The sequence below is a fragment of the Arvicanthis niloticus genome, chromosome 2 (genome assembly GCF_011762505.2).
Source record: "Arvicanthis niloticus isolate mArvNil1 chromosome 2, mArvNil1.pat.X, whole genome shotgun sequence".
In the NCBI taxonomy this organism is placed as follows: domain Eukaryota; kingdom Metazoa; phylum Chordata; class Mammalia; order Rodentia; family Muridae; genus Arvicanthis; species Arvicanthis niloticus.
Window position 1 is genome coordinate 31,395,303 of NC_047659.1, and position 14,496 is coordinate 31,409,798.

A 14,496-nucleotide genomic window follows, 5' to 3' on the forward strand; every position below is an offset into this window, starting at 1 on the left:
CATATGGAGCAGATGTTCAACTTGACCTTCATGTAAGTTCTGAATGACTGGAACAGGGGCTATCCCCAAAAGCTGTTAACTCTTACATTTCAGAGTTTAGCTTCCAGCACAAGGTACAACCTTAGCTATCTCTGGGACACAGCTTCTGTTTGCTTTCTCTCAGGAAACACTTTACAGAAGATTTCATGTAAATGAGGTTGGTCTCTTCTTAATCACCACTAATTTCTCAGCTCCAGCCAACCAGCATCAAGTCTTCCAGCAAAGCAAGGTTTCACTGTAGTAAATCTGGTATCTTGTTAATCACAGATAATTCTTAAAGCCCTAGCTAACCAAAACAGCAAATTATCTCAATAGACTCTTTAAACTTTTTCTGAGACTTCACAATAGAGGCCTCAGTTATCTATATTGCTTTCAGCATTCTTATGTCCCAGGCACCTATAGACTAGCCCACTGAGATCTCAGTATTCAATGTTTTTTTTTTTTTTAGGAAAAGTTTCAAAATCCTCCCACAATCTGTCCCCAAACGAATGGTCAAGCCTCTCATAGCAACACCCCATTATCCTTGTTCCAACTTCTGTCTTAGTTTTCTATTGCTCTGATGAGACACCATGACCATGGCAACTCCTATAAAAGAAAACATTTAACTGGGGCTAGCTTATAGTTTCTGAGGTTTTGTACATTATCATAATGGTGGGGAGCACAGTTGCACACAGGCAGACATGGTGCTGCAGAGGTAGCTGAGAATTTACATCAGGATTTATATGCAAATGGAAGAGAGACACCACTTGGCTTGGACTTTTGAAACTTCAAAGCCTACTTTCAGTGACACACTTCTTCCAACAAGGCCACACCCACTCCACTAGGTCATACCTCCTAATCCTTTTCAAGCACTACCACTCACTGGTGAATAATCAGTGAAATATATTAGCCAAGAGGGGCCATTCTTATTCAAACTACCACACTATTGGTAGCTAATATATCTTTATAGAAATTTTCTGCATGTATGACAATGCCTACAATTCTCTCTCTCTCTCTCTCTCTCTCTCTCTCTCTGTGTGTGTGTGTGTGTGTGTGTGTGTGTGTGTGTGTGTGTGTGTGTGTGAGAGAGAGAGAGAGAGAGAGAGAGAGAGAGGTTATAAAGGGTCTGGAATCTGATTTTTCACTACTCAAAAGTCCATATGTTAGCTTGTTGTTATTTCATGGATATTGGCAGAACAAATTTCTATATTAGAGCAAAAGACATTTTTTCTCATGTCCCAGCAAGTAGTGTGCTTACTAATGCATTTGTATCTGTTCCACTTGCTATATTATCTTTTGTGAACAGACTAAATGGATGCCTGCATACTAACTAGATTGTACCACAGGAAAAACAATAGTATAGACCAAAATGAACCAGAAATGATAATGTCAAGAATCATTTAGTGGGTATTCACCATTGCATAGCAAGTGGGAAATTCTTTTCTATGTCCTGGAGGGGACATCCCACTTAATTCATCAAGATTGTTCACTGCCAAGACAACTGTCCAAATAGTCTGGTAAGAAATACTTGAAGACTTTAGTTTTTGGCATAGCCATTAGAAAGTACAGATGTTCAGGAGGTAGAAAAAGGATTGCTCAGGGATATTTATACTTTGGTCACAAATGACTTCTGCTGAATTTCCAAATGAATATATCACCTGAAAGAAGTTAGAATCAAATTTATTCATTATATTTTTGGGGGACTTATTTAAGGTTAATGTGAAAGGAATTTCAAGGAGCAGCGTAAAACCAAACTGTAACCTCAGTTGCATTGTCCTTGACTCAGTCACTGATTGCATCTTACCAAGAATGATTTCATACATGCCAGGTCTGGTTCAAGGGTGGTCAACTATCTAGCACCAATAGAGCAAAGTTTAAACTCATCTGCTGATTTATTGTTGACATTTCTGTAGGTAACAAACACTTTCAATTCCAAATGCAGATTGATCATGGTCCACTCTGTTCCATGTACAGACCCATAGTGCAATATGGCATGCATCTTTCTAGCTCATATTTCTCCAAACTCATAGTTCTTGGTATATCGTACGTGAGCTTAGTATACAAACATGAACTTTAGATTCATAGGTCAGTAAGTAGAATTTCATATGGTTTTTAGTCATCTATCACTTTGAATCAGACTTTGTTGTTTTTCTGTTTTGTTTTCAAGACAATCTCACTATGTAGTACTGGCTGTCCTGGAATTCTCTCTGTAGATAAAGCTTCCCTAAAACTCACAGAGATCTGCCTGCCTCTACCTCCCAAGTGCTAGTATTAGTGTGTACCACCACCGCCAGGCTTGAGTCAAACTTTTTATACATAACAGCTAAATGTAATAAATGAATATACAATATTGTAAAGCTTAAATGAGATAATTATAATATTGAATAATATCACAATGAGAGTTTAAAATTATGCATATGATGGTGCTGGATTGATCTTCAGCAATGGTATTGGAATAGTAGTAGAGTAGGACAAATATGAAGTTAGAACCAACAGAATTTTCATGTAGAAAATTTTCTAATGTGGAATATAAAAGAAATGCTAAAAACAAAAAGACATGATGTTTAGGAGGAGGGCGACCCTGTAGGAGGACCAGCAGTCCCAATTAACCTGGACCCCCGAGATCTCTCAGAAACGGGACCACCAACCAGACATCATACATCAGCTGATGTGAGGCCCCCAACACATATACAGCAGAGGACTGCTTGGTCTGGGTTCAGTCAGAGAAGAGGCACCTAACTGTCAAGAGAATGGAGAGGTCTTGGGGATGGGATGGGGTGGGGTGGGTAGTGTGGGGGTGGAGTCATCCTCGTGGAGACAGGGGGCTTGGATGGAGGTATGGGATGAGGAACAATCACAGGGTGGACCAGGAGGTGGATAAAATCTGGAGTGTAAAAAAAAAAAGATTAAATAAAATTTAAAAACTAAAATAAATAAATAAATAAATAAATAAATAAATAAATAAATACAGCAAAAAAAGTGTGTGTGCGTGTGTGTTGTATGAGTGTATAAGAGTAGGGGCCAGAGGGAAACTTCTCTTCTATCACTTCCTATCTACCTTTTCCCAGAGACAAGGCATCTCGCTGAACCTGGAGCTCATTGATTAGGCGAGTTTCCAGTAAGCTGGAGTGATTCTCTTGTCTTTTTCCTCCCCCAGAGCAGGAATACAGGCACATGTATGGCCATGTCTCACTCTTTAAGTGACTTCTTGGCATCAAACTCAGGTCTACATGCTTGTAGTGCAAGTGCTTGTACTGATGGAGCTGTCTTCCAATTTTTTTTTTTTTCCTTTCTAAGATATGTCAGGTGTAATTTAGGATTATTGAAGACAAAACAACAACAACAACAAAAGGATTATTGAAGACAACTGCTGAATTCACTATTCCAATTGGCCAACTTATTAGAATGAATTAAGATTTTCATAACATAGCAGATGCTAACCTGTTTGATTTAAGAGAGAACAGGAAGGTAAGGGTATGCATATCATGATGCTATATAAATCTTTCTTGAAGCTTACTGCCATATGATGTATTCAAGTTACTGGCTGCATATCTTCCTCATTATATAATTGAAAGAAGTAATTCAGTTGAGAGACACAGATAGTGCAAGAAGAATATTACTTGGTAAAGTGAAACAAAACATATGCTCTACTAGAGATTAGCTAGGCAATCTTAAAGTTGCTGATTAGTAGGCTTGGCATTGTGGTTCTTATGAAATCTTTACAAGTATTTGTGACATTAATATTCATCAAGTAGAAAATAACTCATAAGGAATTTCATTCTATGATACTCTTGAGTATCCCACAAAGGGGGAGGGGTAAAAATTATAATAAATATAATAGAACAAAGCAGAGCTCTTGAGATCGCAGCCCTGTGTTGAGTTCAGAGTTTGGTAATTGTGAATATTTTTTATCTGAGGTACCCACTCAATGTGAGGTGAATCTTAGATCAGAAAACAATGGGTGAAAGAGGCTAACTACTACAAGCCATGATAAGGGTGCAACTAGCACCAGCATAGCCCCAGGCTGTTGACTGTAGCCTGGAGTATCCTATGTGCATCTCTACTCAGATGAATCAAGTCCTAAAAATTTCACAGGAATTTCAATACAAGTCAGAGTGGATGGTGCACATTTTAAACAAAGGCACAAGGTCTTATCCAGAAAGTAGGGGGTCTGAAATCTGCTTATACCCTTTCCTTTGGGTCAGATTTCCATAGTGATTGTAATCAGAAGGATATAGTTGCAGCTAAAGGCAGAGACAAGATCAAATTAATTTGTTTTAAGATAATTGTTAAAGTTGGGATATTTATATGGTAACAACGACTCATTATAACAGATAAACTGAACCAGACAAGACAAGCTCATCAATAAAATATTTAAATATATAAGAAGAGAGGATTTACACTCTGAAATGACAGTTAATCCATTGAAACAATTGTACTTGCAGAGTCATGGGCGGTGATAGAAGTAAGCAAATAGGTGCATTCAGTCTGGCTGTATGAAAAAAAATTCTGGTTGTGTTTAATCTGGTCTGCTAACTTAGAAGCACAGTGATAAGTTGTGAGTAACGAACTTGAGATATGAGTAGAAGGAGAAGAGGAGAGGTGGGGAATTGCCTAAGGCATGGATTGATATTGAGGAACTGCTGAAGTATTGTTGTGAAACAAGGAAAGTTCACTGTGGTATGGGTTCAAAGATTTAAAGTATGAATGAAAGGAAAAAGCAGCTTGACACAAACTAGAATCATCTGAAAATCCAGAGCCTCAGTTGAGGAATTACCTTCATCAGATTAGCCTGTAGGTAAATTTGAGGGGTGTTTCTTGATTAATGGTTGATGTGCCAATCCCAGAGCATGTGATCAGTGCCAATCCTGAGAAGTCCTGGATTATATAACAAAACAACATGAACAATCCAGAGGATGAAAGCTTGTAAGCAGTGTTTTCCCCATGGTCTCTGATTTAGTTTCTGCCTCATTCTTGCCCTGAGTTCTTGCCTTGGCTTCCATCAGCTAAGGACTGTAAGCTGTAAGCCCTTTTCTTCTCAAATTGATTTCTGTCAGTGCTGGTTATAGGGATGGATAGCACCCATGTTTTCCTGCTTATTTGTCAAAGTGGGGTAGGGAAATTTGGTTTAATTGGTATATTACCTTGGCGAGACTTTCATTACAATGTATAATAAACTCAGTTCCTTAAACAGTAGAAATGTATTCTCCTAAATTTCATTTCATTATAAGAGATTACTTTTCCACTTTTAAAATTAACTTCATTTAGTGTGTGAAGTAGGCAGGGTGGGCTCATGTGCCACGGCACTTGTATGCTCAGGAAAAGCTTGTGGAATGGGTTCTCTCTTTTTACCATATATGTGGATCTAAAGATGTTATGACATCAGGAATGATGGCAAGCCTGGCCCCACACCCCCAGAGCTTTCTATGTGTCTGCTACATGGCTATCTTCAGCCTGTGTTTTTCTGTAGTATTTACTGTTTGTATGTTTGTGTTTATTTCTCTCCATACAAATACTGTAAGTATTATTGGATTAAGGCTAATCCATAATACTCTGTAACTCTGATTTTTCTTTATTCATTAATTTTCTTATTTATTGCGAAAAAGTTTATGTATTTTCAAAATGGTGTAGAGGTGTGTGTCTTGGTGTGCATGTTGGTGTGCCTATGTAGGTTACAGCACGTCTCTTTGATTTTGTTTCTATCTTCCCAGCTTGTGGTATTAATGGATAGAATTTATGTAATCAGCCATGGAACACAACTACTTACCATTGCAGAGCTCTCTCGCTGACCCATAATTACCTTCTTAAAGTTGAATCTTCATACATAGTCATTTTCTAATACACTGTGAATTAAGACACCCACATATGCCTTTTTAACTATGGGAGGAGTGAGATTTCTGTAATGACTAATGTTGGAGTTTTAAATTTTAAATATTTTAGAGTAAATAAGAACATAGATGGGAAATATAAAATCCTATTCTCATACAGATTGTTTTTTTATGACAGGATGCAACGGGAAAATCAGTTTTTAAATATATTGTAGACAGATGCTTAGGGAAAAAAGTAAGGTGCGGAGGAAGAGGTATGTGTTGTGTTAGTATGTGTTGTTAGGGGATAAGAGCAAGGGACCTGCCAATGTATCACTAGCTTGAGCTAATACTGTGTGCTCATTCCCAAGGCAAAGTAAGAAATGGCATACTAAAAAGAAACCCAGGAGGCCCAAGTGATTGGCATGGAGAACAAAAGTCCAGAATGAGATCAGAAAGGTTGTAAATAGATGGGAGGTCTTTTATCTGGTATAATTGCTTTGATAAATCAAATTCTGATGAGATCAGAGAATTATGATACTGAGACATGAGATCTGTTTTTACCTTACAGGGAAAGTTTAATTTTTTATTGAAGCAAAATGCACAGATCTCAAGTGCACACATTTTAATGCATTTTCAGTATCATAAAATCTGTGGAATTCATACCTCTTCAGGGGGATACATTTATTAAATGCAATATTTCTGCCATATAATATTTTTATTTTCCAAGTCCCTGAACAGTCACATACTGGACATGCACTGTGTCTGTAAGGGTGCACGAGTGTCCTCATGCTTTTTCCTTATTTTGAAGATAGTTCTGAAAATATTATTAGAATTATGAACAACACCAATAGCTAATATGTTTTGAGTCCCTCCCATGTGGTAGAGAATTTTGCAAGGGCTTTACTTGCCTTAATCCATTCTTATTAATCTCAGTCTTTTGTGGTAGGTACTAATGCTTATGAACCTCAAAAGACCACCAAGAAAGCAATTCTGATGCAATTGCACAGGAGTCTTTATTCAAACTCCAGCGTGGGCCACACTATTGTCCTCACTGACACAGCAGGATGGGAGAGTAAAGCTTTGATTCTAGTTTCAAGCAAGAAAATATAGTGGCAAGCAAACAAGCAAGGGGGTTTCCAGCTTGGCACATATCTGATTGGGAGGCTATTATGGAATTTGTTGCTCATTAAAATGATTGGCTCTTGTTGGAAGCCAAACCATAAACTTCCATAAGTAAATATCTTTAGGTACAACTGTAAACATCTGCTTTCTTCAAGATTGGTGGTTGTTAGGGAGTGACCTGGACACCAGTGTGACCTGGAGATCAGTACTGGGTGCAGGCCTGCTGTTTAACTCGAGTTCAACCTTAGGGCAGACTTTCTAAGATGGAGTCTGAATTCAAATGGACTTAGTCTGTTCCCTCAATACAAAGTTTATGCTACGATATCTTTTCTTGGTTGAATTTAATGTTATGACCTATTTTCTCTTTGTGCAGATACAAGTGAGGAAGCATTTTTTTTATTTCACTATCTTTACACAAAAGGCATATATTTAATTTTACCTTTGTTTGTCTCCTCAGTCTTAGTATATACCTTTTAGAATGGTATATACGTTTATTTTGGCTGTGAGTGGCTTCTCCAGACACGTACTAACTTTTATCTTCAGTCACCCAAAGGACAGCTTTTTTCCCAATCATATCTGGAGCTAAATCACTATAAATTTTTATTTCTAGTCACTGATTTATGTATGGGTCTATAAAAAAACATGTATGAAGTCTATGGTCCCTCTCAGTGAGTTTGTAATTATCTGTAATGTTAAAAATTTTCCAAGTAAATGAAACTTCTGGAAGCTCTATCAGCAATTTCAACATAGCTTCTAGAATACTCTGGCAGCATTAAGTATAGCTTCATAAAATAGGTTGAAAAAATTTCTCCCATTATGCAATTTTCTACTAAAGAGGATATATGCCTACAGATAAACATGTCTAATAGCAACTAAGCTATATTCCCCAGGGAAATAATAACCTTCTAATTGAAAACCCAAACAAACAAAGCAATGCCCTCATAAGAGTTTTGTTCTTATCTTAGTATGATTGTTTTCAACTATGTTAAAATTTACCCAGGTTTTAACTTTTATATTTGAAATCCTCTTTTTTTTAAAAAATAAAAGTAGGAAAATACTGCATATATTTAGGCAAAATCTCATAATATCTCATGTACTATTACTTATTTGGCAAGAAAGAAAAAAAATGTAACTTGCAAGTGGATGCTTGATACGTTTTGTTTCTTAAAACTTTCCTCCCTAGAGCAAAACTACGAAAAAGCTAAATGTTACTAGGCCTGGCATTTGTTATGTGCTTGTGAGCTCAGCACTCAGGAGGCTAGGGAAGAGGATTATAAGCTGAAGGCCCACTGAGGATATGTAGTAAGATTCTGTGTTTACTTTTTACTTACTTAAAGAAATGTAAGAAAAAATTAAAAATAAACATGAAAATAATTGTACTAAAAGATGTTTGAAATAATTAGAAAAGCAGCCAGATGACCTTGTCTGTGCAGATTATTCATGCTCTATGTTGGATCAGTCAACCAGAGATATTGCACAAGTTTGCTTTCATCATTCACTTAGAAGCAAAAACAGTCTTTGCAAATAAGTAGAAGTGTAATGGAATAAATGTATACTATAGATGCTGATTCTCTTAAATAACTGAGGCCACCAACTGTGCTCATGTTGTTAGTGGTCATGTGTACTGTGCCATTTTCCTGATCGTTAAAGTTTGCTTTCATAAGGAACATTAGAGTGCACATATAAGAGAGTTATTCCACATGTATCAGAGAATGTGATGCTGCCTTCCTGGTAGAGATACACTTAAGTCACAGATAGAGTTAAAAACTTGACTATATATATGTCAAGTGTGTCTTATAGGCAGACAAAAATATACAACAAATTTTGTCACTGAAATAGTTGACTCGGACTCTTCTCACTACTGTGGTCTTGCTGTACAAATCTAATAGGCTGTGAAAGTGGAGTAATTTAAATAATTCTGAAATGGTAATAGGATGTGGTTTGACTCTCTATCATAACTAAAGTTAAAATTAAATTCTTCATAACCTCAATTGCTAGACTCTTATTATGAAATGACTTATCTTAGGCATTTTAATATTTAATATTACATTATTTCAGAGTTTCTTGCAATAATAATCATACTTTTCTTTAAAATAGTCTCTGTCTTGCTTGAGCAATATTTTGTGAGGTGGATAGGGCAGAAAAGACGTTATCACCAAAAATGAAGAGTGCAGAGAGGCAGGATGCCTACGGTCATGTTTTCATTTGATGACAGAGCCAAGGGCAGTGCTACTCCCATCTTTAGAATCATTTATTGTGAGGTGTTTCTTCTAGGGAAGTTGAAAAGATTCAGTAGGTATTGTTATATACACTTTTCAATAGGTTTCTGTTTCTTACAATAAATTGAAGGGATAAATTCTATTTTAGAGTCAAAGTAAAAAAATTTTATAGACTGAGTTGTCTCATTTTTTTTGGTTAAAAAAATACATACAGTGATAGGAATACAAATAGGAAGCTGTTTTCTGGTTACTAGGATTGTAGGCTGAGTTCTAACATTTAGCTTTTATTTTTATAGAAAAGTAAAGTAGAAAGGAAATGTACTATATTATTAACATTCCAACACTGTCTTTTTCAAGAAAAAGCAAACTCCAAATGTTGTGTAATTTTTGGGTTTCTACACATGATCCATCTCTGTCCTTTGGTAAATATTTATACATATATCTGAATGAGCATAAATTTTATGTTGTTGTTGAAATTAGAATCTTTGCTCCATTTATATGAATTTTGATTTTGAATGTATTAACTTTCATTGATTGTCACAGGCAACAGTTTTATTATCTTATTCTGCTAAATTAGTTATGTAAATTTAAAGCGGTCTTTACCTAGCAAATTGTACTTTGTGTTACTATTTTGAAACATAGATATGAAGTATTTCAATTATCTTTGTCTTTAATATTATTCAGCTAAAGTGCCTGTGCCAAAACAATGTTATTATTCTTATATCTAACAATTTGTACTTTATGTGACATTTATTCATTTATTTTGTGGTACTAGAAATTTAACTTAGGTCTTTGTCTATGCTACAAAGAAGCAATGTCTACTTGATGCTATCCTTTTTCCTTTTATTGAAAATAGATTTTTTTTAACATAGTATATCCTGATTTCAATTTCCCCTCCTGTACTCATCACAGCTCCTCACCACCCCCATTCAGATCAATACTTGATAATTAAGAGTAAGTAATATGAGATTATGTTTGCTCTGATTTGTTCATTATACAGAAAGTAGTTAGTTATTTTTCAATGTGATACACACACATATATGTATGAGGCATTAATTTGTATTTCTTTGGATGTCTCTCAAGAATTTTGTAGCTTTTTTGTTTTGTTCTTTACAATGTCTACTTGTTTATTTTCCATAAATATGTTGTTTCCCACTGTTAAATAGGTCAAACACACAAGATCTATGCTAAGACATACATCTTCTCTGTATTTTTCTGTTGATCACATACTTTTAAAGACTAACAAGCATTGATTTATTTTTTTTATTATTTATTTTATAAATTGCTGATAAATTGATCATCTAAGAGGCTTTTTTGTTTGTTTTTTAAGATTTTACTTTGAGTCAGGGCTTCTATGTGTAGCTCTAGCTGTTCTATAAGTCACTCTGTAGACCAGACCAGCCTCAAAATCAGACATTTATTTGTCTCTGCCTCCCAGTGCTGGAATAAAAGGCATGTGCCACTACTGCTCTGCTAATGTTCGTTGAGATCCTTGGTAAGCTCGATGACATTCAATCCTAGCAAATCTTTAGATGTGCCAATGTTATGCTTATTTCAAAGATTACAAAATGGATTCAGAGGAGGTCTCTAAGTAATATCAAGTGAACAGACTCAGATTTACCCGTTATCTAAATGTCAGCCTCTGTGGAACGTTGCTATTTCAGAATGGTTTATATGTGAAAAACAATATTGCCTTGCCAAAAGAACAATGCCAGAGTAAGTGTGCCTTATTGACATCATAGTGCTATATAGGACATCATGATAATGTAAAGGTAAATTAAATACCATTCAAAGAAATCAAGTAGTATGTAAAAGGCCCACCCTGCAGTGTAGTGAGGACTCTGGGACCATATGCTAATTATATTACCTACCTGGATTGTTAAAGTCTGAGGCACTTTTAGTTTTTACATTTGAGGACCTGAATGCTGATATATCTGGGAATATGAATAAATGAACTAAGTCATTTATTTTTCATTCTACATACTTTGTGCAAAATATCCCTCTATCATAATAAAAATTCTTTCTTTCTTTCTTCTGTATCTTTTCTGTTCCAATATAGTGGGATGCATCTTGCTTTTGTCCTGGAGATCACCTCTGTGGCTTGGATTTATCTCAGGAACATCCGTCTTCAGTCTCCGTGTTAATTAGAAAGCAAGCATGAGGAGATTTGTCTACTGCAAGGTGGTTCTGGCCACTTCGCTGATGTGGGTGCTTGTTGATGTCTTTTTACTCCTGTACTTCAGTGAGTGTAACAAGTGTGATGACAAGAAGGAGAGATCCCTGCTGCCTGCGCTGCGGGGTAAGTGCTCATGGGGAAATAGGTGCAGATGCACCACAGAGCAGGAGACCTCAAACTAGATGGGTTCTGCTTTACTGTGTTAGAAGATCATTTTAGCAAACTGTTCACACATATTTAACCATATGGAAGCTGCTATACTTGTGTAGCCTTAAGTGTCTATGTGGCAGAAATGATAGTAGCTATCCAAACTCTAAGATAACTTCCAATTTTCACCATTCTAGTGCTATTTGAGGGTATATAAAGAATTACTTTGCAATGTTCCTATTAGACAGAATTTGAAGTCTGAGGTCTCAGAAACCAATCACCTTAAAGATCATAACACCGAGAGGAAATGACACAAGAGTGAGACAGGAGAAGACTAGAGATGATTGGAGATACATTCATCTTGTAGATTACCAGAGTTTTAGCTCCAGGCTAAAGGCAAAAATAATTTTAGGCATAGCATAAGGTCACTATTTCTTTAAGTATTGGTTTCAAGGACTAGATAGCAGCAAATTCTAAATAAATATGGTAATGTATGTTAAATGGTGATTTATGAAGGAAAACATGAGGTTCAGTGTCTGCAAACAGTTTTTGTATATTCTGTTTTGTGACATCAAGATCCAAAATATGTATATTTCTAAAATATTCATAATAAATGTGACTTCTAAAGTTTGAAAGATGCTTAAAGTGTTCAATCCATTGAATTAAAATGGATTCTGTGATATGTACATACACACACATATTACATAAAGAATTATTGTGGAATGTTCCTACTAGACAGAATTTGAAGTCTGAGGTCTCAGAAACCAATCACCTTAAAGATCAAGCACATAACATGGAAAGGAATTGATACAAGAGTGAGACAGCAGAGGAGATATATATATATATATATATATATATATATATATGTATATATATATATATGTATGTATATATATATATATACATATATATATGCAAAACAAACATTTTTCTTTCCATTTAAGATGAAATGTTTGAATCTATAAATTATTGAGTTAGGATTTTCATTTATTAATTTTGATTTAGCAATTTAAAGATTATTCTGTAGTCAAAAATACTCTGATGAATGCAATTAAGCTGGCAGAATTCTGCTGGAGGAAGCTTAGAAAAGCATGGAGCATTTCTTAAAGTTACTTTTAGTTTAGAGTGTTTTATACAGCTTTCAAAACTGCTTGCTCAGCTGGAAAGATTATAAGCATCCTCCCCTTTGCAAAAATTTGCCTGCATCTCTCATGGTAGCTTTGATTTAGCATAGGTAATTGAAAATACTGTGCAACTGATCACTGTATTTCCATTTAGATAGTTTATGTGTATTTTGAGCCTTTATTCAACAATTATTTGGTGAGGAGGACCTTATGAGCCCTACTTTTGATGAATGAACATGGGATCAATTTCCTCGTTTTTAAGGAAAACCCTAGAATTGGCCTTCTCTGCGTCTTTGCTGGAGTCATCTATGTGCCTTCTCTGCATCTTTGCTGGAGTCATCTAGCTGCTGCTTGATTGAAAGTGGGATGTGTTTGATGCAGTGTGTCAGTGTGGAATGTTCACTTTATCACTTTTTCACTGGAGACATCTAGCTTGGTCACAAAGAAATGCTATAATCTGATTCAGCAAAACCAGAGTGGTCTTTCCCACAGGTATGAAAAATATGCAGCTCTGCTGATTTACAGCTTTAGTGGAGAGATTTAAATATTCAAATGTGAAATATGATGCTGCAAGGCCAACTACTTTTTCTGCAGCTTATTTTGTGAAAGTAGCCCTATTTATAAAATACTGTCCTCGTCCATTAGGGCTTCTATAACACAGTGGGAACGCTGGGTGCCATTTATACAGCAGGTCTTTATTTTTTTATGGTTTCAAAAACTGAAAAGTCCAAGATTAAAGTGCTTGTTAGATCTCAAAGAAAGCCAGGACAAATGGCTAACCGAGGAGCCAGGACTTTGTTTGCCAGTCTTTCTCAGCATTACTTATACCTGTTAGAGTCCTGCAACAATTTGCCCCAGGTTTCTTTGAGACCCAACCATACTGAAAGATGTGCTGTTTTGGAAGACTTATGTCTTATAAAAGGCAGTTTTCCTACTAAACTCACATGGCTGCTGGTTGGAACATATCTAAGGATGTTTTTCCTAAACAGTGTCCCTGAAATTTTAATATTTTGTTAATATAATATTAAGTAAAATTATTAATACAAGCAAATGTCTAGGATACACAGTTCAAAATCAATACAGTTATTGAGGTGCTGTTACCTAAAAAATCCGACTGGGAAAAAGGGGGAGATGGTGGGGATTTTAATTAGGAAAAGGTTAGTGATAACTACAGAATTAGAAGTGAGTAAAATAACAGTAAGGATTTCTGAAAATGTCATAAATATTCATATCACTAACAATCTATATTCAACCCAAAATTGTTTTAGGAATACCACAAGAACACTGAGCTAAACAACCATGACATAAATGCAGAAAACCTCTGACTCTCTTGCCTGCCCTTGTGACTCCTTTTCTCCTACTAGATCCAGTCTTTATATGAAAATATCAAGGTTTTCTGGTGTTACTGTAGCTTGTTATGTCATATTTGCTTCATCTCCATGGAAGGCCTGCTCTTTTCTGTGGGGATATGAAGGGGGAGTGGATCTGTGGGAAAGAGGAGACTGTAAGGATGGGAGAAATTGTAGTCAGGATGTAATATTTGAGAGCAGAATAAATATAAAGAAAAAAAACCCTCAGAAAACAGACTATAATGTATGTAAATCTTTTAAAGATATGTATAGATAGTTTAAACTAAACTGAAGAACTGGCCTGAAACAGTCCTATTTGAGGACCAGACGGTGCCATACAAGCCTGCAAAGAAAGAAACCAACCAACATTTCTACCCAATTATGATACCTGTGAACCACAGCAATAACCAGCATGTCATGATAGCTTCAAGACTACAGTAGGGGCATCTTTGAAGTAATTAGTAACTCTTTAATCAGGCCTAAGACCAGCTCTACTAGAAGAAAATCATGCTTGGTACTGGAAACTTAGCC

The 14,496-nt window shown here is 35.8% G+C and overlaps 1 protein-coding gene across 5 annotated transcripts in view; it reads left to right on the forward strand.

The window, feature by feature from the left end:
* Positions 1–14,496, forward strand: part of Galnt13 (polypeptide N-acetylgalactosaminyltransferase 13) — a 592,950-nt gene that overhangs the window by 66,680 nt on the left and 511,774 nt on the right. For 4 of the 5 annotated variants that reach the window (XM_034495197.2, XM_034495196.2, XM_076928753.1 and 1 more), the window contains exon 2: positions 11,229–11,468. In XM_034495197.2, the coding sequence (XP_034351088.1) occupies positions 11,327–11,468 (142 nt within the window). In that variant the 5' untranslated portion in view covers positions 11,229–11,326. Of the gene's footprint in view, positions 1–11,228; positions 11,469–14,496 lie in introns of those variants that run through there. The other variant, XM_034495198.2, reaches the window with a different exon arrangement.